This window comes from Fusarium solani, assembly GCF_023522795.1.
Source record: "Fusarium solani strain SB1 chromosome Unknown bctg00000001, whole genome shotgun sequence".
NCBI classification, from domain to species: Eukaryota; Fungi; Ascomycota; class Sordariomycetes; order Hypocreales; family Nectriaceae; genus Fusarium; species Fusarium solani.
This window is the reverse complement of record NW_027072156.1, coordinates 4,831,377-4,859,137: the sequence shown is the minus strand read 5'-3', so window position 1 is coordinate 4,859,137 and position 27,761 is coordinate 4,831,377. Positions and strand designations below refer to the sequence as shown.

General features: G+C 52.5%; 8 protein-coding genes across 8 annotated transcripts; 6 read left to right on the top strand and 2 right to left on the bottom strand.

Moving 5' to 3' along the window:
* Window positions 1–1,138: 1,138 nt before the first annotated feature.
* Window positions 1,139–1,528, top strand: MRS44_003634 (uncharacterized protein; the record flags this gene model as incomplete). Its single annotated transcript, XM_065623271.1, has 1 exon — window positions 1,139–1,528. One exon carries the CDS (start codon window positions 1,139–1,141, stop codon window positions 1,526–1,528), a length of 390 nt encoding a protein of 129 aa, XP_065479343.1.
* A 742-nt stretch (window positions 1,529–2,270) lies between these two features.
* On the bottom strand, window positions 2,271–3,705 carry MRS44_003633 (uncharacterized protein; the record flags this gene model as incomplete). Its single annotated transcript, XM_065623270.1, has 2 exons — window positions 2,271–2,486; window positions 3,100–3,705. The coding sequence occupies 2 exons, from the start codon at window positions 3,703–3,705 to the stop codon at window positions 2,271–2,273; spliced, it is 822 nt and encodes a 273-aa protein (XP_065479342.1).
* A 6,162-nt stretch (window positions 3,706–9,867) lies between these two features.
* Window positions 9,868–12,298, top strand: MRS44_003632 (uncharacterized protein; the record flags this gene model as incomplete). The annotated part of the gene is made up of 4 exons (XM_065623269.1): window positions 9,868–9,905; window positions 9,956–10,654; window positions 10,720–11,809; window positions 11,864–12,298. 4 exons carry the CDS (start codon window positions 9,868–9,870, stop codon window positions 12,296–12,298), a joined length of 2,262 nt encoding a protein of 753 aa, XP_065479341.1.
* A 1,660-nt stretch (window positions 12,299–13,958) lies between these two features.
* MRS44_003631 (uncharacterized protein) lies at window positions 13,959–16,161 on the top strand (the record flags this gene model as incomplete). The annotated part of the gene is made up of 7 exons (XM_065623268.1): window positions 13,959–14,090; window positions 14,161–14,290; window positions 14,341–14,740; window positions 14,792–14,843; window positions 14,892–15,299; window positions 15,352–15,610; window positions 15,662–16,161. 7 exons carry the CDS (start codon window positions 13,959–13,961, stop codon window positions 16,159–16,161), a joined length of 1,881 nt encoding a protein of 626 aa, XP_065479340.1.
* A 790-nt stretch (window positions 16,162–16,951) lies between these two features.
* On the top strand, window positions 16,952–18,878 carry MRS44_003630 (uncharacterized protein; the record flags this gene model as incomplete). Its single annotated transcript, XM_065623267.1, has 3 exons — window positions 16,952–17,101; window positions 17,150–18,089; window positions 18,142–18,878. 3 exons carry the CDS (start codon window positions 16,952–16,954, stop codon window positions 18,876–18,878), a joined length of 1,827 nt encoding a protein of 608 aa, XP_065479339.1.
* A 66-nt stretch (window positions 18,879–18,944) lies between these two features.
* MRS44_003629 (uncharacterized protein) lies at window positions 18,945–20,098 on the bottom strand (the record flags this gene model as incomplete). Its single annotated transcript, XM_046283897.2, has 3 exons — window positions 18,945–18,974; window positions 19,023–20,003; window positions 20,054–20,098. The coding sequence occupies 3 exons, from the start codon at window positions 20,096–20,098 to the stop codon at window positions 18,945–18,947; spliced, it is 1,056 nt and encodes a 351-aa protein (XP_046137750.1).
* Window positions 20,099–21,532: 1,434 nt separating this feature from the next.
* On the top strand, window positions 21,533–23,450 carry MRS44_003628 (uncharacterized protein; the record flags this gene model as incomplete). Its single annotated transcript, XM_046283896.2, has 5 exons — window positions 21,533–22,103; window positions 22,154–22,186; window positions 22,241–22,593; window positions 22,645–22,922; window positions 22,976–23,450. 5 exons carry the CDS (start codon window positions 21,533–21,535, stop codon window positions 23,448–23,450), a joined length of 1,710 nt encoding a protein of 569 aa, XP_046137749.2.
* Window positions 23,451–24,234: 784 nt separating this feature from the next.
* On the top strand, window positions 24,235–26,417 carry MRS44_003627 (uncharacterized protein; the record flags this gene model as incomplete). The annotated part of the gene is made up of 2 exons (XM_065623266.1): window positions 24,235–25,245; window positions 25,329–26,417. 2 exons carry the CDS (start codon window positions 24,235–24,237, stop codon window positions 26,415–26,417), a joined length of 2,100 nt encoding a protein of 699 aa, XP_065479338.1.
* Window positions 26,418–27,761: the final 1,344 nt, after the last annotated feature.

Genomic DNA, 27,761 nt, shown 5'->3' with positions numbered 1-27,761 from the left:
GTTGGGGACAAAACCACCCAAAAATCAAACCTAGAAATAGAAAAAGAGTGTGTGTGGTGTCGTCCCCTGTGCCTGGGTCCAAAAGAGAAAAAGAGGCAAACCTATCCGTAAACTGAACAAGACCTTGCTGATCCGAGGCCCGAGCCTCATGGGCCGGCAACCACTTGGACTCTTTGTGGCTTGCCTTTGAAGTCGTATCCATGAGATGATGGAGGGGGTGGTGGCTTGGTAGAGTAGCAGCGGGAGGAAAGGCGTACGCCTCGCGCTGTGGATCGAATGCGGGATGCCCCAACTAGACATGGCCGACTCGTGCAGGGCAGGGCGGCGGCGTCTACACCATCTCACAAGAGAAACCAGGAGGCAAGGCGAGGAGGGGAGCTCATCATCAGGCCGATTCGGGACACCGGCCTTATCTGACCGACTGCAGAGGACATCAGACTGGGCGATCGGCGGGGGATATTAGACCACTGGCAGCCGATTCCCAGACACCTCTCACAAAGGCCATGTCCGCCAGAGCCCCAGGGATTTTCGCGGAGGTGGTGTGGAGGAGGCGCGCGGCGGCGAGGGGTTCTTTAGCGAGCAGGAGGAGGAGAGTCTTGATAACGACAGAGGGGGGAGTTGGTGTAAGAGCAGAGCTCTGGATCTGGACCAGACCACCGCTGGGTTGTATTTACAGACCATCGTGTTTGTTGAGAGCAACTCTGTCAAGGGGAGTGTAATGCACTGTAGCCTTTTCATCCGATGGACCCTGTTGATCCGAGAGTCAAACAGAGAGTTCCCCGCGGGGATAGCTGCTCTCTTTGGTGATCCTGTCATTCTCAGATCATGGTGCATCAGCACACACAGACTGACGACCACCTGGAAATAGTGGACTTTACAACTTTCCCATGACCCCTTTCCGAGAGGTCCGATAAATCACACTTTCAAATCCCATCACGTGTGCAGAGTTCATGTCGGCCGAGAGACAAAAACAGGGCAAAACGGTCTCATGAGCAGATGGTGCCTCCAAGCAGGTTTCACACACTGAGGAGAAGCAAAGGTGCATCTGCAGCACAGGCACGTTGGCAAGGAAGTAAAAAAGAGGGGGCAGGGTGGGGTAAGCCATTCATTCGTAAGAGGGGGACGGACAGTGGCTTGGATGGCTAACAACTGCCTAGAGAGCCCCAAGCTTGATAGGGTGACATGCAGCAGCAGCTTCGAGAGGATGATGACATCCGGAGACGACCTCGAGGTGGCTTTTCTGCTAGGATATGTCCAATTTGACAGGGAAGGGTTGGTGTCTGTCGGTTTCGCTCTGTCCAGCCTCTCTTCCTCTTCACCTCCCCTCCCCCTGGCTTACTGGCCTAGCCCTCGTTCCGGCCGTGAGATGCTGCATCACCCCACTAACCGACCAAACCGTCGTAGCCCAGTCCGGGGCGGAAGATCCGGAAAGCTTGAGGCTCCTCCGCGTGCCGACTCTGTTGTATCGTCTCCAAAACGACGGGCCCGGCAGAAGAGCAACGACTCCAAGCTCAACACCACCCGATAACACGAAACGGATAGCGTCTGACACGGCGCGCGCCTACATACCGCAGCAGCATTTTTAGCTGATCGTCAACGTTCCCCGCATTTCGAGACGCCCAGTTTCGCAATCAAGCACCCTTCCCCCGGATTGAATGGCAAGATAAGGGAGAGGGATGACGACGAAGCGAGAAGGACTGAACTGACTTGCAGCGCCTAGCGATGCGCAGCAACGCAATTGGCATGTCCGAGGCTCGTCATCTTACGCCAGCAGTGTCTGTCTGTTTGTCTGTCCCACGGCTAGGCGTTGCTGCATCTTCAGAGCCGAGGGTCTACCCAACCGTGGCTGCGTAGCTTCAGCCTTCAGGGTAGACTACAGAGGAGGGGGGAAGCCATGGAACATCGGTGAGCGGGAGCGACACCAAACTCTGTTCATCCTGATGAGCATTGGGCGAAAACCCCAGATTCGGGGTCCAAGCCCCTTCCCTTGGTGCTTGCTGCCGGTCTCCCTTCTGCCATGTATGAAGGGTCCATCCCGGTGGCCAAAACCTGACCGGCTACAAGCAACCTTACCCTCTTGGAAAAAGAAGGGGTCCTCCTGAGGGTGTGTCGAACAAGGACAGCAAAAGAGGCGAAGAATGTGAGTTGCAGAAAGGAGGCAAGACAGACAGACATGGCGGCGGCAGCACATCATCAATCAATGCACGGCGATCAATATCCACCACACAAACATGCTATGGCTCATGGATCATTATCACAGCGGGGGTAAGTCAAGCGACGATCAGGGTAACAACATCCATCATCTCCTCAAAAGGACCCTCCAAATCCCGGAGATGGAGATAGCCAAGAAGTCTGGACGAAGCGAGGAACGAACGGGCAGACCCCGAGGGAGGGCGAAGGGCAATCGCGGCTGCTGCGACTTCGGATAAGGCAAAATCATCATATGATGGAGCTTTTCTGTCACTTGTTATAACCTCAACTATACGCTGGGAACATCAGATCATGGACATTCGCGAGTCCTTCTCGTGGGGCTCTTTGCAGAAATTCAGGGTCCACCAGCCGCAACGACCGGGGCGCGGAACTGTATTCCCCATCAGAACATGTTTGCTCTGATCTGATAGTGAAGAGGGGCTGACGATGGTTTCATTTTCAGTTGCAGAGGATCTTTGAGAGAGGGATTGGCACAATTTTTGACTCTCTGCCATGCATAAGACGGACTTTGATGGATGGAGTTCGGCGTCTAGATGCTTCGAGATGCAACGCAACACGGCCCCTTCAAAGGTCCCCTAGTGGCAAATTGCTGATGAGTCTAGAGGCCGAGCTTGAGTCAATCGGCAAGCCAACGGCACGTCAATTGCCTCAAGCAAGAGGTAATCTTCAAGAGTCAACACCAACCAACGGATTGGTGATGGAGAAAGCCTCTGTTGGCTGATTGCAGTAGTTTGAAGCCATCTTGCCATTCCAAGGCTGTTGTGGACAGATCTTGACTGGCAGTGACAGTGACAGAAGGCCAAGGCTAGCAAGTCGTCAAAACATACCCCCATGTCGTGCCATTCAAGGCCATTGTCTCGAGCCCGTGCTTGAACCTGACCTGCTTACAATACGAATGAGCTGCCCGTCTACTGTAACTTGATCAATCTCGGTCTGCAGGCTTGGGAGCTCCACCCTCACTCCCTGATCCTTGCTGATTTGGCCCCTGGTCACCAACCAGGGATGGATGTTTTTCTGCGAAGCGAACGGCCAAAGCCTCACAGGGGGGCCGGCGGACCCCCATGCAGGACTCGGTTGCAACCAATGGCGACGGCGTGCGAGGCCGTTTTGGAAAAAGGGCATCGAGATGGCCGCATCTCGGATGGGCGATTTGCGTGCAGCAGCAGCAGGCGCTTGTGCGAAGAGCATGGCCTGCGTGGCGTGCGAAAGACCCGGGCTGATGAGACGCAGGAGATTCGCGGGGGAAGGCCAGGCGCTGCGCTCTGCGTGTGTGTGCGACTGTGCGTGCGTGGGAGGAGGCTCTGATAAGCATCCGTCTGTTTTTAGACATTTTTGGCTATCGGTAACCTGGGAGTGTAGGCAAGGCAAGGCAGGGCAAGGCAAACGAGAGGGGGAATCTTTGTTATCAGCTTTGATGGAGGTTGTGTGAATGCCAGTGATAGAAGAACTAGCACCAGGTAGACCGACACCGGAGATGTCTACGGAGATGCTCATTGCCAGTCAATCAATCAGTTTAATTCTTGATGACGATGAATGATGAGCAAAGAATAGATGAATTGATCTGCTTTATTAGTATAGTTATCGGCTGGTCTTTGTTATCGCCCCGAAGCTATCGGTGAAGCTATCGCAAAATGCCGCCGGAGCTAACGGCTCTCTCACAGCCTCCGTCGCTTTGGGGCCCGCTTCGCATCTCTCCAAAATCTTCCATCTCCGTTCGCACCGTGTCGGCCGAGGTGTCACGGAATGAGGAAGCTAGGCAACATACGACCAGGGGGTGGTTCACAGCTCTACCGGCATCCATCGACTGGTCTCGCCATTGTACGCAATAGAAACAGAGCATGTCTGTGGTGTCGCGACGTCGGCCAGGTCCGTCCTGCCCTGCTGTGAGTAGGTAACAGTAATGCGAGCGAGCCGAGCATCACTTCTCACAAACGGTCCCGACCGTATGATACGGCGGGGACGGGATGCGTGTAAATCCCGTCTGGTTAGTCAATGCGACGGTATGTTGGGGAGCATCAATTATGGGTGCAGGATCTTGGGGTGATCGAGTTGGAGGGGAGGGGGCAAGCTGAAGATGCGTCAGGACAGAAAGAGGAATGAAGCAATCCTGGACAGCCGGTGAGAGTGGCGATGATGGATGGGTAGGAGTTTTGAAGGGCAACGTCTGTGCTTCTATTCTTGTTGGGAAATGGGTGTTGTTGGATGGCAAATCGATAGCTCTCTTCTTTCGGGGAACCTTGAAGTCTGCCATGCCATGCCATGGCCTCCGACTGTTGCAGCTGGGGTCGTATCATGGCAGGGGACCTTGTGGTTGGTTGGGGCAAGCAGGCTGCAGGGGCTCTGTCTGCCTGGAGGAGACTGGGACTCATGAAGAACCTTTTTGGATGGGGAAGCTCTGGATGTGATTGATTGATTGCTTGCGTGTGGGATTGCGCCAGATGCGCAGAATCCATGCAAGTCTGCAGTACCAAGCTCCAAGACCAAAAATTGCATGTGAAAGGCGTTGGCTCCCATGTATGGTGTACTTCTAGACAGTACAAACGTCTTGGCTGTGGTCTTGGCTCCTCGCTTGGCCATAACGCTCCGCCAGCCAAATTGTGTGCTTCATCTGTTAGCACGGCACAAAAACCTCATGATTTAGTCTTTTATGGTGTCGCGAGGCGTCCCAGCTAACCACCTCGAAGCGATCTAGTGCCGTGCGAAGCGAAGAGCTGATAATGACTGACTCTGATGGGCCTGGAGAATTTAGCTGCCGTCGGTCGGCCGACGGGGGAATAACTAAAAGAGCGAAAAAGGCGAAAAAAGACGAATCTGCCCCACAGGTTGAAGCTCACCAAGACGCGATTATTGGAGACGAGCTTTCCCCCCTTGTTGTTGGAGGTGAAAAATTTTGGTCCAAACGATTCAAAGAGAGAACTGGCCCGTGCGTTTACTTATCTCCTGGTCCCGGAGCAGAAACGGCAGATAACTGCAGCCCTGGCAGCACCAATTGAAGCTACATCCTTGCCCACAGCACTTTTATTTACTTTTTTCTTCTTTTTCGTACCACAATCAAGCTCATCTCATCCGTGGGGCTCTGACGCATCACGATCTAAGAAAACTCCACTTAAAGGGCAGGCGATAGAACGATCAAAGTCCATGACAAAGAAATGGCCAATGTCAGAGTCAGACGGGTATCCCCATATCGTGATGACAAGCAGCAATGACAAGCCCTGACTAAGCTGCCGTCGTGCTACAGGCTCGGGGTCGGGGTCCAGAGACATTTGATGGATGCAGAAGCGACACTCGTTTTCGTCTGGGGCAATGGCTTGCAGCGTTAGGCGGGAAAGACAACCGCCATCGTCTCTTCCTGTCTGCGTCTGGCATTGGATTGGACATCCCCCCGCGTCACATCAAAATCGTCCGGTCTGGCTCGCGGCGCTTCGACCTGAGCCGAATTCCTTCTCCTCTTCCCCCTGTGTAACTGTTTACCTCCTGTTGTGTTGTGGTCGCACAAGACCTGGGGGATCGGCGTGTCTCATTAGCCAATCCAATCCGTTGCCCGGCGAGGACGCCATTATACCAAGCCACCGTCTAGCTGACAAGGACCATGATTGCCGGTGAACTTGTGTTCAGACCTTCATCTTGTCAAGTGCCAGCCCGGACGAGAACTCGGTCCTAGACCCTTTGTGGCTTGGTGCAATCTGTGGCGGGAGGAGGAGCTCAGGAGACTTGAGACGAGACCAGTCACCTCTATGAGCCCAGCATTGAGCTGAGAGACGGAGATGGGGGCGTCGTCCACAAGAAGGGGGCGTCAGATAACAAGCCACGAGCGTTGAGATCGCATGGGGGGGCTTGACGGGGGCTTGCCCCAAACAACAAGCCCATATTCCACGAGAGAGGCTCAGGTCAAACAAACAGACAGACTGTCTCTTCCCCATCCCCTCTGCCTCCCCAGACCTGGACGCCTCTCAACGGTGGGCGCGCAGGCATCCTGAGACAGCACGGGGGAGAAACCCGGACATGGCCTCGGCGTGGTCATGGCATGGGACATGGATGATGCTGGGCAACAAGAAACCTGAAAGCCAATTGCAGAGGAGAATGTCTAGGGTTTGCTGCTTCTCGATCACCTCTTGGATACGTATACGAACACCACATCTCTCGACTCTGTGTCAGTCAATTCATCCAATCTCTTGGTCACGGCCGAGAGACGCGATTGCGTGGTGAGACAATGAAAGAATGAGCGCGTGGTTTCTGTGACGACCTACGTCATTGAAGACGACGATGGGTATCAGTTGACATGCATTGGGGGGTTTCAGCGCGATTGTCTCCTTCTTCCCCTCACTTGTATGCGTCTCCCTCTCGTGAGCTGCCGTGGGATGGGATGTAAGGCGAGTAAGCGAAATGTTTCTGAAGCAATGCATACTGCCCGTCTCTGTGCAGGAAGCAGTGCGTGAGCTTCCAATGGGCGGCTACCATGCGTCTCTTTGGAGGAGGAGGGCTTCGGCTCGCCTGTACCAGGCGGCGACTTGTTCACCAATCAAGCACAGTGCCACAGAACTGTGACCTGGGTACCACTGCGGGCGGTGCTTCTGGCTTGCAGTGATGCATGCACATTTTACAGCGGCCTTGCAGAGAGTGAAAGGATGCCGTCAGCAGCAGCAGCTAGTAGCAGATGGATCTGCCGGTACCATGCCAGTGGCCCATGGGTTGGGCAAGGGGGGAGCCTCTGCCTTGGATGTTTTGGACTTTTTGATGACCGAAGAGACAGGGAGGGAGGTTTCCGTCCATCGGAAACTGAACTGAGGCTCGAGGTGGAAAACGCCATGGCTTTCTGCACCTGGCATGTCGGTGAAGGAAGCTTATGTACCATCCATCTTCAATTCCCTCTCTTGAAAAATGCCCTCAAAAGTAAAGATGAGGCCATCAAGATCTTGCCGACTTTCCTTCTTTTCGCCTCCCCTGCCCTTCTTTCAACGGCGCGTCCGGAACCAGCGGGGCGGAGAGCGGAAAGACGGAGACGCACGAAGGCGATGATTTCCATCCATGGGATGGGATGTGCCTGAGCTTTTCTCATCGGAGTCTCCCACTGTGCACTAGGGTATCCACCTGGAGATGATTTTCCCACACATACCATTTTTTGCAACAATCCATCCCACGCCTTTAGCTCAACGCCCTTCTTTTTCTTCTTCTTGTTGGAATGACACCCATGTAGGTAATTTGATGGAAATTTTTCACCTCTTGAGGCATCTCGTAGAGAGGAGTAGATCATCGTACATCACAGCTCGGAAGAATAATACCGACTCCTCCTTCTCCTTCTTCTTCTGCAATACCCTAAACGTTTCCAGATCACAACCTCACTCAATCTCACTCACCAATGCACACACCTCTCACCGATTGCTTCCAGATGCACACACCCAACGTAAAAAAAAAAACGACAAACCACCCCCCACCCACACTCAGACATGGGTCTGTCTCTCTTCTTGTGCTCACCACCAAGAATGCACCTTGGCAGAGAAAAAAAGATGGGAAAAGCTCAGACCAGGGGCGCGCGCCACGACCGGGGTTTGGTTCTTGGGAGTAACGAGCGACCACCATTCGATGATCTGACTTGAGGGTTTCACACCTTGGAAGAAGACGCCATTCTGCGTGTTGTGTCGGGTCGCCGTGGTCGCAGATTCATTCATTGCCCTTCTCAACCCATTCACCATGACGACTGACTGTTCCTATCTCTTTCTCTGCTCTAAACTTCTTCTTCTTCTTCTTCCAAACTTGAGAAATTCTCCTTCTTGTAGACTGCCACAGTAGTTTTCATCGTCATTCTTTTTTCTTCTCCTTTGTTCCGGTAATTGCGGCGCCGTCTTTTGGTCTTCTATCTTGCTATCGCCAAAACCCGACCCTTCCATCATCATAACACCACCACTCCATCGCTAATTGTGCACTAAAAAATCACCGGCTGTTGCTTTGCTCTGCTCTTCCGGCGCATCCTCAACCCCTGGTCGCATTGGATCTCCGCCTTTCCTGTCGCCATCCATCCATCCATTGGGTCCCATCGCATCGCATCGCATCGTCGTCCCCATCAATTCTTTGGAGATTCGTCGATACGATACTGATTGTCCGCTCATATCATTCTTTTCTCCTTTGTTCTCGCCTCCTCTGACGTTTTCTCGACTCCAACCATCCCACACTCTCCGCACGCATACGGTAACCATCAGCATTTCGGGCATCATACTTCAATAAAATCATCATCTACTGCCGGATTCTGAAAATCATCAACTCTGGGCGTTTGTCAATCGTTCCCAGTCGTCTGCAACCAGCTGGTTTTGGCGTTTTGCCGCCGCCCCATCTTCTCAACTCATCAACCACAAGAAAAAGCCTCCTCCAATCTTGCCCCCAACTGTAAAGCCTCCCACCTCAACCGGACACTGTCGATAAAGAGGAAGAGAGGAAGAAAAAAAAAACCAAACCTAACCAGAACGTCCAAGCGTCTCACGGCGCCGCACTACAGCGGTATGATCCCACCCCTACCTTGAACGCAAACCCACCAAGCCAAACCAAACCAAACCAAACCAAAGCCCTCTCTCCCACCCCATCCCTGTCCCCATCCCATCCGCCGCCGCTCGCACTCAATCCTGCCCATCCCATCCCATCCCATCACACATCCCTGCCCTCCACTACCACCCATCCTGGACGCCGCCAGACGGCCCATGCCTACGCGGCTCTCAACCTTGTCGTGCTAGCCCATGCCGCTCAGGCCGGCCCCGGCGCCTCAGTCCTGGTCTCTGCGCGCGGCGAGTAGAGCACACACAGGCACTCAAAACCACCTGCTCCCCGCAGGCCATCTTGATCTCGTTCAGCACCTCCACCAGCTTTCTTGCTGTCCATGAGTTTATGACTGACTGACTGATTAACGTCCAGTATCAGCAGCCTTTTTTCGGTTTTCTTCTATTCTGGTTCTTGTTTTTTATTGTTGTTTCTTGACCTGCATCTCCATCCCATCTCATCCGCACCGCCTCGCTCGTATCACTCCTAATCTCGACGACGCCTTTGTTCTCCCCCGAGTCGAGTCCAACGATAACCATCCCTCCGGACCACTTCCTCCTGTCTGGAACCTGCGGTGTAACCTGATTGTGATACCTGACAACCTCAATTCCTCCTGCCTGGGGTTTTTACGACTACGCGGCTGCTGCGCTTCACGGTCTGCTCTGTTGCTGGAATATTGCCAGAGCACCTACCGTGTCGCCAGTTTGCTTCAGTTCCTCTTACACGCGGTTCATGTAAGTAGGCACGCACAAAAACACCAACGCACCACTCGCACTCCATCAATCGCCTCGACATTCCCGATGACTATTATTCCTCTTCGATGATCTCGCGCTTTCTGTTCAAAATCATGCTTCGCCACCCAATTATTCATCCTTAAGCATGCTGCTGACCAGTGCCTTCCTAATCGTTAGACCCATCTCGATAACCTCCTTCCTCCTCCTTCCCGCATGCGCTGAGGCCGCCTACCAACACCACAAGGCTTCCATTCCTCGTTGCCTCATCATCCCGATCAATTCGCCTCAGCCCTCGCATATTATTCACCTCCACGTGGTATAGCTCCTGGCAACAGCTTCCACGGAATCCTTCCTCTCCCCTTTTCTCTCCTCCTCCCTAACTCACATACCCGCATTGGGAATGCCTTACACGCCGCCCTCAAATCGATCTCCCGCCTCGTCAGCCTCCTCGTCGCCCGTTGCGAGCCGGCGTTCCTCACTACAGACAGGGACCCGACCAAACCTCCCCAGATCCGCCTCGTACCTCCACAAGCACCGACGAACACCCTCAGCTTCTGCCGTCAGCGATGGATCAACGGGCACGCTGACACCCCAGGGCACATCGGAGGATCTCAAGAGCATGGGCTCGGCCGTGCCATCAAACGTCCGCCAGTCTCCTCCCCGCTGACGGACGACCGAGCCATGCCCATGGGTGCCATCATCTCGCCTCCCGACTCTGCCTCCTCCGGTAGCGATGACGAGGAGCAGGAACCCCAGATCCGCGGCCGAAAGCTCGACAAGGCGCTTCGAGATGCCGTTAGCCAGATCCCCATGCAACGATCAGCATCCCCCCAGCGATCGCAACCCACACAAGAAAACGGCGATAGCCAGCCTCGTCGGAAAGACAGTGTTCACCTGAGCTTCAGCACAAGCGCCCTGGGTGACCTCGCCAAGGCGGGACGCAAGATTGGACATGTTCGCTCCGTCACTGAGCCTCACATTTCTCTGACCAAGTCTGCCGATAACTCATTGTCAGTATCGGAGGAAGAGACCGATGAGGATCTGCAAAAGAAGCCTCAGATGGTGCGAAAGAAGTCGGGCGAGCTCGTTCGACCTGCACTTCGCCCCCCTCCCGACGACGCCCCTCCAGCATGCCTGGCACCCCCGTCTTCTCCAAGGCTGTCCACTTTGACTCACACCTCGAGCATGTACGCCACTTTCTGCAGGTGGACCGCCCTCTTGCTGTGAGCGCTGGCTCTTCGCCCATCGACAGCTACGAGAGCGATACCGAGTATCCCTTCCCCGGCAATGGCCAGCAAAAAGTGCGGTCGCCCCCCTACGAGTGGGAGATTCTCACATCCAACTTTCCCCACGACAGCGCCACTCGCAGGGCGTTACCCGTGCGGCTCGAAAAGGTGTGGCTGTCCAACGACCAAAAGACGCTACTTGGCTCGGTGGCTGTCGCCAATATCGCGTTCCAGAAGTCGGTTACCTGCCGCTTCACTCTGGATTACTGGAAGACCACCTCGGAGGTTGCCGCTGACTACAGCCACGAGATCCGCCCTCGGGAAACCCCGTTGGGCCACGACCGGTTTACCTTTTCTATCAAGCTGGCTGACACGGCTAACCTCGAGTCCAAGACTCTGTTCCTCTGCGTCCGCTATGCCGTCAACGGACTCGACTACTGGGACAACAACGACTCGAGCAACTTCCAGATTGACTTCCGCAAGAAGCATCTTCCCCAGAACGGGAAGAACAACTTCCAGGGCGCCTCTTCCCGCCCGGCTAATGGCCTTCCCCGGAGCAACCGACGCAACGGAGCTTCGACGGTGCCTCGCCCCAAGTCGATGCCTGCTGGCTTCGGCGAGTTTGGTGAGGATGCTAAGCTCAGCTATGACCAGCCCATCCACGAGTATCTCGGTGAGTCGGGCAACGGCACCTCGGGTCTCCGCCTCAAGTCCAAGTCGGCGGGCAACCTCGCCAGCGATAACATGGCCAAGGGCTTTGGCTCGCCCAGCGGCCTTGCCTTTTCTAACCGCTACGACTTTGGCGCTTCTCTCAGCGCTGCCGTCCAGGCGGCCAAGGATTCCGGCTCCAAGGATAAGGACGGGCTCTACATGAAGGCCAACGTCCGGAGTGCTAAGCCCACCCTCCCCGTATCGACGACTCAGCCCTCGACACAGGTTCAGAGCCAGGCGGCCCACGGGGCGACCTCGCCCAACTCGACCTTGTCCAGCTCCTCGTACGAAGAGCTGGTCAACAAGTACTGCTTTGTACGTGCCCCCGAAGTGCGCCCTGCTTCACCCGCCTCTGGCCCTCGTCCTCCCCTCGGTCGCCAAGATGGTTTCACCCTTCACCTGGATGTACGGGATGGCACGATAGGCCGGAAGCACAATTGAAGAGTTGGTTACTGACAGTCATTGATGTTGCAGTTTGGTTCAAAGCAGTCGAGCCCTAACATGAGGGACGGTACGCTCAGCGGTGCTCGCTTTGATGGTTCTGCTGGAGGCGCTGCTGCTGCCCCTGCTCCTCGCCGGAGCAACGTCACAGCTCTCGGAAGTCCCAACGGCAGCACCCATCACGCCGGTCCCGCCGCTCATCATAGTCTTCCACTAGGACATGGTGTCTACCACCCTTCTTCGGCCCCGTCGACACCCAAGGATGCCTTTCAGGTAGGCAGCGCATCTCCGACACCGAGGACATCCGCCTCGGCAAGGTCCGCCTCGCCTGCCTTTATGACATTTGACGGTACGCCGTCGACCGATGTTTCCTACCACGTCCAGCAACAGATGATGATGGACCGGTTCCCCTGGACGGGTGACTCTCACGCTGCCACAGCAATTCGAGGATAGTATCGCGATGCCGATTGTGAATCGAGCTTCATCCTCTGAGACGAGTCAACCTGCAACACACTTACCACCAAGAGCAGCTCCAAGACTGTAGTGCTATCTTGGTATTCTATCAATGACTGTGGACCACCTCTTCAACATGGCCACACCGGGCGACAGCCCGGGATATCTATCAATCCTCCCACCTGTCTGTTTGATTCGAGACAGCACACTACACACACACTGTGTCAAGCCTCGGAAGGATTACTGGTGTATGTTTTTACGGCTTACGGCCAGCAAAGTTTGGCGTTTACGGTTTCGGACTTGTCAGCGAGAAAGCAAGCAGCCTGGCATGGCGTGCCGGGCATCCGCATTTGGAGTTTTGGGAGCTGTTTCTGTTGTTTGCCATCGAATGCGCGTTGTTGCCTTTTCCTTGTCGCCTCTGATTTACTCTCGTTGTTTTTTTAATCCTCGAACTTTCTGGTCATGTTGGTTGGCCCTCGGTCTGGTTGGCTGCTCTGCTCACCGTTGAACGGTCAGAGACATCCATACTTTAATGTGGTTTTGAGTGAGCAGCAAACGGAAGGGTCACTGCGATGGAACTCGTCGAGGAAGAGGCTTATACGGAGTCGGGCGATGCAATGCCATGCCTGCTTAACCCGCGTCAAGATGAGATGTCTCCTGGAGCGTTGACTTGACTGCGAAGACTGTACACGGCGCAGGTAAAGGAAGGATACGGGAAGGGAAACGGGACAAAAGTTTGCTTCCCTTGAGGAATGCAAGGGATTTGGGGGAGTAGGCCAGACGGATTGATATACACTATACAAGAATGCGATGCATGCAAAGCTGAAGAGACTATTTTGCACCTCACTTTCCTCTTTGATGATTGCCAATGTGAATGTCGTGATGGTGTTGCGCGTCCTTTAAGTGCCAAGGTCTCGGCCGACGCCGAGTCTCGAACCGGGCTGTGCTCAGGGAGCTATGGCCTGACTCCTGACTCGCTAAAAATGAGACCGGCCCCGGAACTGCTGGGCTAGGTTTGAGCTCTGATTGGCCAGTTCGCCGGACTTCATGATCGCGATGGTTCGCTTGGTGGACTTGGTGTTGTTGATCTTGATCCTGCACACCGAGCGTGCCGAGTGTCTGCCCAGGTCAATCAAGCAGATTTGGTTTGACTTTTAAGCAAAATCTAACTTGAATGGGAGTTTAACACAGGTATGCATTTAATCCAGACATGTCATTGCGTCCTGCTAGGCGGTCATCTTTGCCATCCCACGCCGGCAACGGACAATTGATGCACTCCGTACCGAGCGTCCTCCCATCCTTCTTGGTCAATGCAGATCCTATTAATTGTTTCGCTTAGCAGGCATCCGCACAATCACCAACCAACTTCATCTGGGGTTTCACGATCGAGAAGCTCATTGGTCGTGTCGCCAAAGAATGACGAGTCCAGCATCAAGCTCTGGGAAACGTAGAAAAGGAGGATTCTATGAATCGAGTCAACTGTTGATGAATTCATCGGCCAAGCCACGACGGGGTGGACACTGTATACGCGTTCTGTTGGAGGGTTTGGGTTGATGTAGGGAGGGAGATGGGTATAAACAAGCGATGCTTCCTACAGAATAAAGTCAAATCATCAGTTCTTCATTAGTACTAACTTCTATCCATTTGTTTTCTATCTGCAATGAAGCCCCTTTCTACTATTTTCCTCTCTTTGGGGACTTTGACGGCTGCCCAACAATTCGTGCCTCCTCCTCAGGGTCTTGAAGTGTTGCAGTCGAAGCTCTTTCAAGGAGCAGAAATTTCGTACAAAAAGGTAGCCTCACCATTGAAGCGAGATTCAGGAGATATTGGATGATCACGCACTGATAATTCGTCGTCCACAGACATCCATCTGCGAGACCACCTGTGGTGTCAACTCTTATAGTGGCTACGTGACTCTACCGAAGCATCTACTCCCGGATGCCAAAGACTGGGATGATGATGCGTCTGCACACCTCTTTTTCTGGTACTTTGGTAAGTCGCAGAAAATCATCTCTTGCTCAAAGACTATGTACTCAATGGAGGCTTTTCAGAGTCTCGAAATAATCCGTGCAACGCACCGACGTCGATCTACCTCGGAGGAGGACCAGGAACAACCTCGTTTGACGGCGCATCTGGTTTTCCATGCCTCTTCGACCCTGACGGCAACTCGACTACCTTGAATGAATTCTCCTGGAACAACAATGTCAACATGCTGTATGTTGACCAGCCCATCGGAACCAGCTTCTCATACGCAAAACTGGTCAACGGGACTTTGGATGTGCTCTCCCACACCTTCACCCCGTCAGAGGATGGTCAAGTTCCTGAGGTGAATGCTACGATTTTTCAAGCAACTCTTGACGCCAGAATCCCTGAAACGGTCCCGAAAACTACAATGAGTGCTGCGAGAACCTTCTGGGCTTTTGCTCAAGTTTGGTTCAACGAGTGAGTCGACGAATGAAGCTGGACGCTACTAGGTTACTGACTTTTGTCAAGGTTTCCGGAATGGAACACGGAGAGTGATGAGATTTCCCTATGGACTTCATCTGTACGTGAGCCCAAGCCAGTCTCTGCTCAAAACTGACCTTCTATGTAGTATGGCGGCATGTACGGACCACACTTCTTTTCCTACTTCCAAGACCAAAACGAACTCATCGAAAACGGAACAGCTTCTCTTGAAAACGCCACGACCCTTAACCTCGCAACCCTCGGACTAGACGAACCCGGCATAGACTACCGCGCTATGACAATGGGGTATCCAACATTCGGTCACAATAACACTTACGGCATCCAGGTCTTGTCGGAGGAGGTCTATGAAGAGCTCATGGCCCAGATTGTAGCCCCTGATAAAGGATGCTACGCTCTCATTGATCGATGCCGTGGGTTGGTGTCGGAAGGCGATCCTGAGAGGTTTGGGACGAATGAGACTGTGAATGAAGCTTGTGTGGAGGCGACAAATATGTGCTTTGGAGTTATACAAGGCGCATATGGAGCGCTCTCTGATGTGAGTCTGAATTACCATGACTGAAGAATGCTCATGATGTTAACAATCCTAGCGCTCCCCCTTCGACGTTACTGTTTCCAACGTTACAGTGCTCCCATGGCATTACATGGACAACTACCTCAACCAGGCCTGGGTACATCAAGAGCTTGGCGTACCCCTCAACTTCACCGCCGACTGGGGACTTATCGCCAAAGTCTTTCTGGGAGAAACCGGCGATCCGATGATTGGAAGCTTTACCACATTGGAAAAGGTGATCAAGCGTGGTGTCAATGTAGCCATTGTTTACGGTGATCGAGACTACCGATGCCCTTGTCAGTACCGCCGAAGCATTACAACTTTCTGATGCTGACTCTTCTATGCAGGGTATGGCGGCGAGAACGTCAGTTTGGCCTTGAATTTTCAGGATGCCGAAGGATTCCGTTCCGCAGGATACGAGTTCATCGCAACAAACTCGTCAAGTAAAGCCGGCTTCGTACGAGAGCACGGTAACCTCTCCTTCTCACGAATCTTTCAAGCCGGACACGGTGTACCAGCCTACCAACCTGAAACTATGTACGAGATCTTTGAACGAGCCATGTTTGGCCACGACATTGCTACCGGAAAGATCAACCTGGCACAGAACGGGAACTATAGCACCACTGGTCCGATGAGTGTGGCGAATGTGAAGAATAAGGTAACGGAGGCCCTGGAAAACATGTGTTTTGTTCGCCTGCCAGAGAGCTGTACCGATGAGCAATTGGTTGCTCTGGCAAATGGGACGGCTGTGGTGAAGGATTGGATTGTTGTTGAGCCTCGAGGGAAGAAGCCTAGGCCAATGAAGCAGCACGACGACAAGGGTGGGGATGAGTACGCTTTGTTCTGAAACGTACCCTTGATTTGGAGAACTGTTTCTTAGTTGACGGGATATCATTCACTAGTAGCATTTGCTATCTGAGACTGCAACATCATTGACTTGAACTTGGACAAAAGCCCAGGGTCTTGAAGGTTGAAGTAAGCTGTCTTCGTTTTAACAAAATTATTTATATACCATCTTCTAGAACATACTGGTGTAGGCTGACATCGAATCTTGATATCTGCTTGAGACTATATATAGAAGAACCGAACAGATTATTGAGCTTCTTACAGCCTGGGTAGAAGCGGCGACAGGTCTCTAGACTCGTGACTGATAACATGCACACAAGGCTGCGAATATAGATGGGCCCTGTTTCCCTTTCTGCCCGTAACCCTGAGTCGATGCCGCTTTAACCTGAGCCCGCATGAGTTCGTCCTGGGCCTGGGCAAAGCACTGGGGAGCCTTGCCCTTCGACTACTCTTGGCAGCGCGGGAGACATCCGTAGTACAACGTCAAATCTCTGAGGAATTTGGTATAACCAATTTGAGCTCTATAAGCATCCCCAAAAGCCCGAATCACATTGAGGCACAATTCAGGCGATGCATCCAGCCGCAGTGATCTAACTCTAATTATGTCGCCCCCGCTCTGGTTAAGCAATGTTTCAGTTCAGCTGCCAATATTTACGCAACTCATCACACACTAGCGGAATGTGATATCTGTTTGTGGAGAGCTGAGTATTGACAGAAGTACACATGCTCAATCTAGAACATGAGCTCAAGTATATGAGTAGGGCAACATACGCACAGGCAGATACTCTATCATGCCAACAAAGCTCGCAGCTATGATTTTGAAGACGTTCCTACTCGGCTCCTTGAGCCTCCTTCCCATCGCTCATGGAGCGAAACCCCTCCCTACCCTCGATCTTCCTTGGGGATCATACCCGGCTACCGTCCTTCCAGCGGACAAAAAGGTGCGACCCGTATCGAACTCGGGTATGGACCCAGCTAACAAATAAAAGATCTACCTATTTGAGAATGTCCGCTTCGGGGCCCAGCCGGTACGTTTCGGCGCATCCGATTTCCCACAGGACCGCAACAGCAGCGTCCAAGTAGCCCCCAAGGTTACGGATTGTCTCCAATTCGACCCACTCCTACTGACCAATGGACCTGGCGGTAAAAGTCCCCTTGGCAGCCCTAACCAGGACCTTGACCCCGACAAGTCGCATACAACTGAGCCGCCTGTCTGGAGTGGAACTGAAGACTGTCTCTTCCTTGACGTCTATGTGCCGCGGTCGGTGTTTGACGACCCAGCTTCCCAACCGCCACTGCCCGTAACCGTCTGGTTCTACGGAGGGGCATATGCGTTCGGTACAAAGAGGATGAATCCCGGGCCCCTCTACAATGGGAGGTCTCTTATCAAAGCCTCTAATTACACAACCATCTTAGTCGCGGGAAACTATCGGCTCGGAGCTTTTGGGTGGTTGGCTGGCTCCTTCATGCAGACCAACGGCCTGCCCAATGCTGGGCTGTACGACCAGAACCTCATACTCCGGTGGGTTCAGAAGTATATTGGCCAGGTCCACGGAGACAAGAACGCTGTCAGCGCTTGGGGAGAGTCAGCCGGTGGTGGTTCTATTCTTCACCACCTCATCCGAGAGAATGGAGACAAGGATCCGTTGTTCACCCGTTTCGTTACACAAAGCCCGGCCTTTGAATGGGCGTGGGACAACTCAGTCGGCGGCCAGCTGGATCAAGTCTACCAAAACTTCTCAAATTCTCTTGGCTGCCATGCCCCATACGATATTGAATGCATCAGAAACCCGTCATTCTCACTGGAAACCCTGGCTTTGGCGAACATCAAGCTTTTCGAGAACGTCAAACAGACTGGGCTTTTCCCCATCGGGCCATCAGTGGACAATGCCTGGATCAAGACGATCCCTACTCTGGCCTTCTCCCAAGGTAGGTAACAACAACCTGCCGTCTTGACGGTCATGCTGACATCTTGACCTAGGAAAGTTTTGGCCAGGGATCAAATCCGCCATCGTCTCTCACTGTGCGAATGATGCTCAGCGTTTTACCCCAGAAAGTGTCATCAATAACGCTACCTTCTACGGGTTCTTGACCATGTTCCTTCCAGGCGATAGTTATGCTCCCTTGAGAACAAAAATTGCGAACCACTATAACTGTGTGAGAGATTACAAGGGCGACTACAATCTCTGCCTACGCCACGTCATCCGAGACGCATCCTTCACATGCAACACGAGAGACCTCCTCGACTCGTATCCACAACAGGCCTATGCCATGAACTACGGCTTTCCCAACGATGACCTGGCCTATCATGCAACTGATCTAGTCCCACTGTTCGCTAATCTCGATATACGGGGACAGATCTTCGTTATGTTTAGGGTGTTCAAATACCCTGTCTGGGCGGCAAACAAATGGGCACTACGGCTGCGCTCGGTGATCATACCGACTTATCTGCGATACTTTTCGTCGTTCGCACGGTATGGAAATACTAATGGTACTGGAGATGGTGGATGGCCGGTCGTCAATGGATCTGGGCAACTGTTTTCGAATGTCATGAAGCCTTCGGCGGACGGATGGAAGCTAGTTGAAGACGACCAAAATTCAAAGGACACTTGTGCCTTTTGGCACAGCATAGCGCAGGATATTATGCACCCTCAGCCTCTTCCGGGATGGAAGACGGAGGATGTGGATATGGATATGGACGTCCAAGAGGAGCTTTAAGGGTGATGGGCTACCAAGGGAACAAATGTGACTAGGTACACAAGGGTTTTCGCCTGATCCAAATTCCTAGAACTGAGCAACAAACTTCCCGGTTATCTAAGCCATCATTAGCTCGTATTCTTCACAGGAAAAGGGGACACTTACATTACCAAACTTGCTCGTCACATCATCCAGTTGATCAAAGCCCACCGTGTTCACCACTGGCTTCACAGCTCCTCTCCGGACAAACTCAAGAGCTTCCAGAGTGTCAGTCCGTGTACCGACCAAAGTCCCGATGATCCTGATTCCTCGATCCATAATCGTGATGGGGTGCAGAGTCAAGGGCTGGTCTGGAGGCGGGATCCCCACGCAAACCAAGGTTCCAAAGACAGCAACCAAATCCAACGCTGTCTGATATGCCTTGCCGGAATTTGCAGTGACGACAACTGCCTTTGCTCCCACCTCGTCAGGAGTCACCTTTTTCAGGGCAGACACAATGTTTGGATCTGTAGCGTCAAAGTACGCATCGGCTCCCGCTTTGAGACAGGCTTCCTGAGAAGGTCCGACATCGACAGCAGCAACTTGATATCCCATGGCTTTTGCATACTGCACGGCGAGTCCGCCAACGCCTCCAGCTGCTCCAACAACGGCTACCCACTCTCCTGGAGTAGCTCCACACGTCTTGACTGCCTTGTATGCCGTGACGCCACCACATAGCACTGGAGCGATGAGTTCATCCGGCAGAGCAGGATCCTCCGGGAGAACCAACACATATCGGCTTGGCACGACACAATGCTCAGCAAAAGTCCCGTCCCAATTCCGCCCCGAATTCTGAAGCTCGCGACATCTCGTCTCGCCACCAGGCTCACGACAACAAGAGCATCGTCCACAGACATCACGAACCCAAGCAATGCCAACGCGATCACCCGTCTTGACGATACTGGGATCAACTCCATCACCGATCCGTACAACGCGGCCTACACCTTCGTGGCCGAGGATATCACGGGATGGACCGAGATGACCGGCTGCGAGACCCATGTCGGTGCCGCAGACGCCTGTAGCGGATAGTTTGACGAGGACTTCCCATGGTTTGGGTTGCGGGATTGGTACTGAGCGGACTTCAAAGCGGAAGCTGGAGTCTGAACGCTGTTCTGTGTCAGGCTTTCAGATTACTGATATGAGGGGTGTGAACTCACGACCACGACCGCAGCCTTGTGGAGAGGCTCTTGAGTTACAGTCATTTGGATTACAAGATAGACAGTGGCGTGCTTGGAAAGTATGCAATGCAACAATGGGTTCTGTTTGCGGACGCGTGCATGCTCATATCCCACTTGAAGTTACAAAAACGCCGATCAACAAAAAGGTAAGCCGAGGCAGTACACGTCTTTAAAGTTTGACTCTCGGGCCGCCACGAGCTGGAATGCGGAGGTGGCACAAGAGCCAGACGCCACGGACACAGACTCGTACGCGGACCAACCTCCAAGTAGGCTTGGTGCCGCGTAGTGAAGCCTCTTCAAGACTCCTTACCAGGATCCCCCAGACCTTTGATGCGTCTCCAATAATGCCGCGATCTAGTGCCGATGGCCCCCTTGTTTGCGGGGAAGCGATCTGCGAGCTTTGCGGGGTTGTGAAGCTATCGGCTCGGTAGATGCTTGGTGTTTTTGATTACTGGTGAGGGGAAGTGCCGGTGCCGATTTGTCGGATCCATTGTTCCTTGGGGCTAGTTATTGGGTTCTCAAGAGTCGAGGAAATGGGTAATTATAGCCTCGAGAGTAGAATATGTATCCCATTAGATCTTGACTGAGCAATGGCTGAAACATGTTGGAGTTTGGGGTTCCCTGTCGACTCTGGCGGAAGCATCAAAAGGGCAGCGCGATAAGCGCCAACACTTGTGCATAAGATGCTGTTGGTCTTCCTCGTACACGTTTATTCAATGAATCAATTGATTGGGCATTGTGAGTGTTTAATATAGCTATGGAAGAATGCGGTTTCCGAAACACGTAGGTTGGCATCATCAGTAATGGTTCATAATCCACATCTGGGCGATCGTGGTTTTTGATGAATGCATCCAGGGTCTTTGCGAGATGCACGCACTATATCTAATTTTTGACTTAATAAATGTCTCATCCGCCCCAGAGGAGGCTCTGCGTTACCATATCAAGAATTCATGATCAAGCAAGGACTCTGCCTAACCAAGCCAAGGAGCAAAACCAGCCTCTGATACTAGGCTATAGTGAAGCTATCAAGATGCTTTCGTTCTCCATAACCCATGCATGCCGGTATCCCGGAATCACTTATCCAGCCGAAACCTCCAAGATGCACAACCCTCAATGCAACACCATGTCGGCTTACCGGACCTTAACTTGCATAAAACCATCCGAATACTTCCCCACCGTGCGCTGTGTTGTTTATGCTACCATGTCCGGGCCGTGCCCGAGCCTCCACATCTCCTGCAGCTTGCATCGTTGCATGAGTCGCGGCCCGGGCCATGGTGGGTTTTTGTTTATCAGGTTTTGAGACATGTAGGTAAGCTATCGTTACGTACAGGTGGAGTTTTATGTGCCATTGAGATATTTAAGCTGGCAATTCCTCAGAGATTCTTACCTCAAAATCTTTGGGCTTCTAGTTGTGTTCTTCACTTGCAACCCCGCAGTATAGCCTCAATTGACACCAAGATGGCCAGCTCTTCCGAGGCCAATCCGTTGACCCTGCCGCCCGGCATAGACGCTGCCGTCTTCCACAAGTTCATTGCGGCTGCCAGGGAGATCACCGGCCCAGAAAATGTCACCATCATCTCCAAAAAGGAACAGCTAAGCAAGGACCAGTATCTTGATCAGAGCAAAGCCCACGATATGTTTCACATCACCGGCAAATCCTACTTCGTGTCTTCAGCCGTCATCACGCCCCGCGACGTTGCCGAAGTTCAGGCAATAGTTAAGCTGTGCAATGAATACGAAATCCCTCTTTGGCCTTTCTCCATTGGCCGAAATGTTGGCTATGGCGGTGCTGCTCCCCGAGTTCCTGGATCCATTGGCCTTGAGCTCGGCAAGCACATGAACAAGGTCCTCAAAGTCGACGTCGATGGAGCGTACGCTCTGGTGGAGCCTGGTGTCACCTTTACAGACCTTCACGAATATTTGGTCGCCAACAACTTGAGGGACAAGCTTTGGGTTGATGTTCCTGACCTTGGTGGAGGATCTGTCATTGGCAATACCACTGAGCGAGGAGTTGGTTACACGCCCTATGGTCTGAGCTCTTACTACGCCTTTAACTGAAATATCACTAACAGCTCATAGGCGATCACTTCATGATGCACTGCGGCATGGAAGGTAATCATCAGACCACGTTTTCGTTGCCCTTACGCTATATCTAACATTCAACAGTTGTCCTACCGGACGGAACACTCGTCCGCACAGGAATGGGCGCACTCCCAAACCCCAATGCTAACCCCAACGCGCCTCCACATGATCAAGAGTCCAACTCTGCCTGGCAACTCTTCAACTACGGCTTTGGCCCGTACAATGACGGCATCTTCACCCAGTCTTCCCTAGGCATCGTGGTCAAGATGGGTGTCTGGCTTATGCCGAACCCGGGAGGTTATCAGTCGTACATGATCACTTTTCCCCGAGACGAGGATCTCCACCAGGCCATCGAGATCATCAGGCCTCTCAGGACATCAATGGTTCTCCAGAATGTGCCTACTGTGAGGAGTATCCTCATGGATGCAGCTGTCATGGTAAGCTGGCCATAACCATGCACATGAAACAGCAAGACTGACAGCTGAAAGGGCACTCGTGCGTCGTATACATCCTCTGATCATCCTCTAACCGACAAGGAACTCGATGAGATTGCAAAGAAGCTCAACCTAGGACGGTGGAACTTTTACGGTGCCCTCTACGGACCTGAACCTATCAGAAAGGTCATGTGGCAGATCGTCAAGGAGGCCTTCTCGGTGATTCCAGGGGCCAAATTCTACTTCCCCGAGGACATGCCAAACAATCTTGTCTTGCAGACTAGAGACCTCACACTACAAGGCATCCCCACGACGACTGAACTGGAGTGGGTGTAAGTTGTCACAACCATTTCCCCCAGCCTGCCATTCCCTAACCAGCCTCCAGAAAATGGCTCCCCAACGGAGCCCACCTCTTCTTCTCCCCCATCTCCAAAGTAACAGGCGACGACGCGGTAGCCCAGTACGAGCTATCCAAGAAGCGCTGTGAAGAAGCAGGCTTCGACTTTATCGGCGACTTTTGCATCGGCATGCGAGAGATGCACCACATCGTCTGCTTAGTCTTTGACCGCGAAGACCCAGACTCGTGCCGCAGAGCCCACTGGCTAATCAGCCAGTTGATTGACGATGCGGCGAAGAGGGGATGGGGAGAATATAGGACGCATTTGGCGTTGATGGATCAGATTGCGCAGACGTACAATTTCAACAATAATGCGCAGATGCATCTCAACACTACCATCAAGAATGCCCTGGATCCCAAGGGTATCTTGGCGCCGGGGAAGAATGGGATCTGGCCCAAGGGGTACGATGCTGGGAAGTTTGCTGTCCGGCCAGGGACATTGACTCGAGGACCGAATCTGTAGATGGCCGTTTTGGTATAGGTCATGTTGTAGCAAACTATCATCTTTACGGTTATGCTTGTCACTCTGCCTAGGTATTGCCCAGCAATGTTGCAGCAGTACCCTCAGTCAAGCAATGTGAATAAGCAAGCGTCTATAAAGCGAGGGAAGAAAGGCTGAAACACCATTCAACCTCATTCTGTGTCCAAAGATAGATCAAGGCAACCCAGCAAGAGAATTGCAATTATCAACACAGCAAAGCCATGATGCAAAATGTCTTGAAGATACAGCTTATTTGTGATCCTAATAAATAGTAGTTCAGGTTCCGATTTCGTCCAAATTTGGTCCAATGCCAGAGTTGTGTTTAGCAAATATTCCGCCCCAGAAAATCAGCGGCTACCTGTATGGTGGCTACCCAGTCGACGCCACTGTTACGGTGTTGTCGAATAGGTACACAGATATGAAACAGAGACATATGCAAGCCAGCAACCACCTGGAGGCTTTGATTGAGTCTAGAATGCCTTGTCTATTTTCCCATCCAGTCGTGTTTCGTTTCGCGGCCCCTGTCGCAGTTTCTGTGATGCTGTGGCGTACGTGCTCTTCCTATCAGATTTGTAGTCTTCACCACTTTTCCCAGCCTGCTTGCCAGGATCCCCGATGGTTGCTCAGCCCGATTGCTATTTTTACATTCCGCCTTGCCAACATTTCATTGGGCTGAAATGTCGGGCTAAAAAAGACAATGGAGCTGCGCGGTTTCTCGATGTTTTCCTCTACCTAGGTGTCTACCTACCTACACCTTGTTTCGGCCATGGCTCAATATCAAGAAGTCGACAACATTGAGGAGATAATATCTCGACCGTCAACCCCAGATTCAAACCTTAGCCGCTTCGAGACAGCTCCCGATGAACTTGGTCAGTACAATGCGATCCGTCAGCCGGCCTCGAACCAGTCTCGGACGAGTGCCAAGTCCCTTGAACAACCACACCCAGAGCCGGGGCCACAGCGCCCACGACATCGTTATGCCTGGTGGCAGAGAATTGGGATATTAGGCGTGCTCACACTCGTGATTGGCGCACTGGTTCATCTTGCATCCTTAGCTGTGCTCATTTTCCTTTGGCGAGGTGCTGAGGCATCCTTGGACCGCAACGAACCAAAGCTGTGGCAGACCATCGTCTGGGATGGATGGGCGCCTGGAACCGTTACCATCTGCTCTGCCGCTATGCGTACCTCGATATCTCTTCAGCTCGGTCTTCTCGTGGCGGCTTTGGCGGCCATCATGCTAGAGACATCTGGTGTGTCTTTCAAGGATATCCCGCTCTTGTCCACCGAGCGGTCATCGAAATCGACCCCTATCGGCATTCTTCCCGCAGTATTTAGACAGACTACACATAGTTCATCGGGACTAGTGCATTCTTTTATCGTCACTATCGCGGTCACCATCATGCTCGTTTCGACTTTTATTTCCACCATCCTACTCTCCGACTTCGAAACCCACGACATCGCGGCTCCAGCCATGACCAGCAACAAGGCAATAACATTCGAACATGACATAGAGCTCGAGGACGTAAATAGAGCTTCCTACTGGAGATCCAAACCCGCAGCACAGTGGCGATTCGCAGAAGCTCAAATCGGCAAGTCCTCTCCTGGCGACACGGGGGATACTTATCGTGCCATGCTGCCATTCTCAAACGAAACGTCGAGAACGACTTTGGAGTTTTACTCTGGGCCTGCGGTGGTCGCCAACACCCGTACTATCTGCGCTCCATTATCCTTGGACTCCTTTAGCATTGTCCAAGAACCACTAGCAACCGAGTCTCTGGTGAGTGGTCTCAAAAAATGTCTGGGGGTGGCACGCTCTTGCGTGTGGGTGAAGAGGGTGATATCAGCGCATTTGAATGCCAGCTACCTACAGTTGAGGGCCACCAGACAAACTGGCCCATCTCCCTCTGTTTTGGGGCTTCTCCTGAAGGTCAAAAGTACCCCTCTGTTGCCTCATCAGATCCGAAAAGTGGCATGCCTTATGTCCTCCATCCGATAATCATCCTCAACACGACTAGAAGGCTTGTGCTTGATGTAGAGGTAAATGATACTGACGACAGTGTCACTGAGGACCTCGTACCCAAGAATCTTCGAAATTTGACGTCCAAGTCCAAAGGTCTTTGGACGACAGTGTATGATGCTGAAGGCCTGGATGTGTTTTCAGCCTCTCTTTGCTATTTCAACCTTGCTCGGCCGCTGGAATACAACGTCACAATGTACGGGCCAACGATTCCATTCGAACCTACTGATACCGACGACATATGCCTTCAGTTCGGTTCAGGCGCGCTCTCTCGGAAATTTGCAGACCGTGGCCTCCTCAGCCTCGATATTGTGTCCCGTATAAGAGATATCAAAGACGAACTTGACAGGGCAGCCGTGGATACAAGTTTCGGTCGTGTCTGGGCCGAGCTTCCTCTCGGGTCCAAGTCCGCTTGGAGCATGAGGTATGGCACATTTTACGAGCCACAGTGGAAGGCCCATCGAGCGCATACTGCTGTTTTTCAGCGGATTATCCAAGAGAAGGGAGACCCAGCCAAAGCAATCCAGGCACTACTCACTCGGCTATACCAGATGACATACTATGATTGGCTGCCAGACTACAACGCTGAGCATCCAGTTACAACTGTGCACTCGGCACAAAGACTCATCCCGATGAGATGGACTGGACTTGTTATCGTTTTGATCCTCGTTGGCTACCATCTTATCTTGGTCTTTGCTACAGTGGCGCTCTTCATGGTTAAGACGAGGGCTTCTGCGCTTGGAAATACGTGGCAGGCGGTTGCGCAGATAGCCCGCACCACCAACGCCCTGGAGTCAGCCGATAGGATGCGAGACAAGGAGGTGGACAAGTGGACAAAGACAACAGGGCTGGATAAGGAGGTGTATTCTATATCAGAGTCTGCTGATGGCAATACGCTTGAAATCCAACTTCGGAAGCGGACAGGAGGTTGATGGCATTGATATCAACTTTTGGGCCGACCATGTAAATGAGGATTTAGGAGTATGTATTTGGAATGCCAACTAGAAAAGCATCTTTGAAAGTTGTGAGGGTAGGTGGGTAGCAGTGATACAGACTCCGGACCGGAAGAGTGCACCGAGGCCTCAAACTTGTGATGTGATGGCCAGCAGGAACTATATACCAGGAGAATATATCCATTACCTAGGAGTCTCTCTCGTCTCCACTGCTTCAGGTTTTAGTCAGTAAAATGTAACGTAATAGTCTTGCCGTAATAGGTCCGTCCTTGACACCAAACCAACAAGACGAAATAAACTATTGAATCTCGCAATCGTTCCGGCCACGGTCTCCAGCCAGCGGAACCATTTGCGGATACCCAAAACAGGCCAGTCAAGCTGAAGCAGTACGTAATAAAGCGAACGGTCCATCCCAATTCCCAGCATCCCACACTCGGAACCAAATTCCTCACTTCAGCCCGTGCGACCGCTTACCATAGCTATAACGAGCTGATGACATTCCGCCTTTGACAAATAACTCACCACACCCTTGAAGCCTTCATCCTATGAGCGGCACGAAGTTGCCGGGCACCCCGGAAACATCTCCGCTCTCATCGGCCGAGAGATCTATCACGCAATCGGCGGCCCCGATTCCTAGTGTCCGAGAACCAGGGTGTCCCCATTTTGTCGATTACGCCATCTCAAATATACAGGTGATGTTGTGTGTTTCAGCGGGCCGCTGATCCCAAGCTGAGAGTTTGAAAAGGGGGGCTCTCCCACAATATCCCACCGGGAGTGATGGGTCCTTTCAATCTACGAGTTTGAACTATGGAGATATGCGAACCAACGTGGATTATGGGTCGAGCCGCTTCTTGCCGATGGATCAAAGCTCGTGAGATCCAAAGTGGACCTCTCACTATATCTCTGTTCAAAGACGTGACGAGGTGATTTGGGACATGTCGATCATCGTTCATGCAGAGAAGAGTAGAATCCTTCTCGAAGAGTTCTACATAGTATGTCAAACGGTTTCTTCAACGACACGCCAAATCATCCGATAGTCTTTCCCAAGTTTCAATCCAACCTGATTTCTCTCGTACCTGGCGGTTTCGCCATGTTAGCGACGTCTGTTGTCATCGCGCACCCTGCGCACCCTCCCACTCGGCCCCCCTGGTTGTATCATTCGCCCCTACAATGTCGAAATATACAGCAGGGGAGAAACATCGCTAGAATATCGGCCAACTATTTGCATCCCGAGGTCAAAATCATGTACGCCGAGGTCGCATTGTATAAGTAGCTCTGGGCTTCTAGCTTGCTTCTTGAGTTCATGCAGCAATCCTTGGCTAC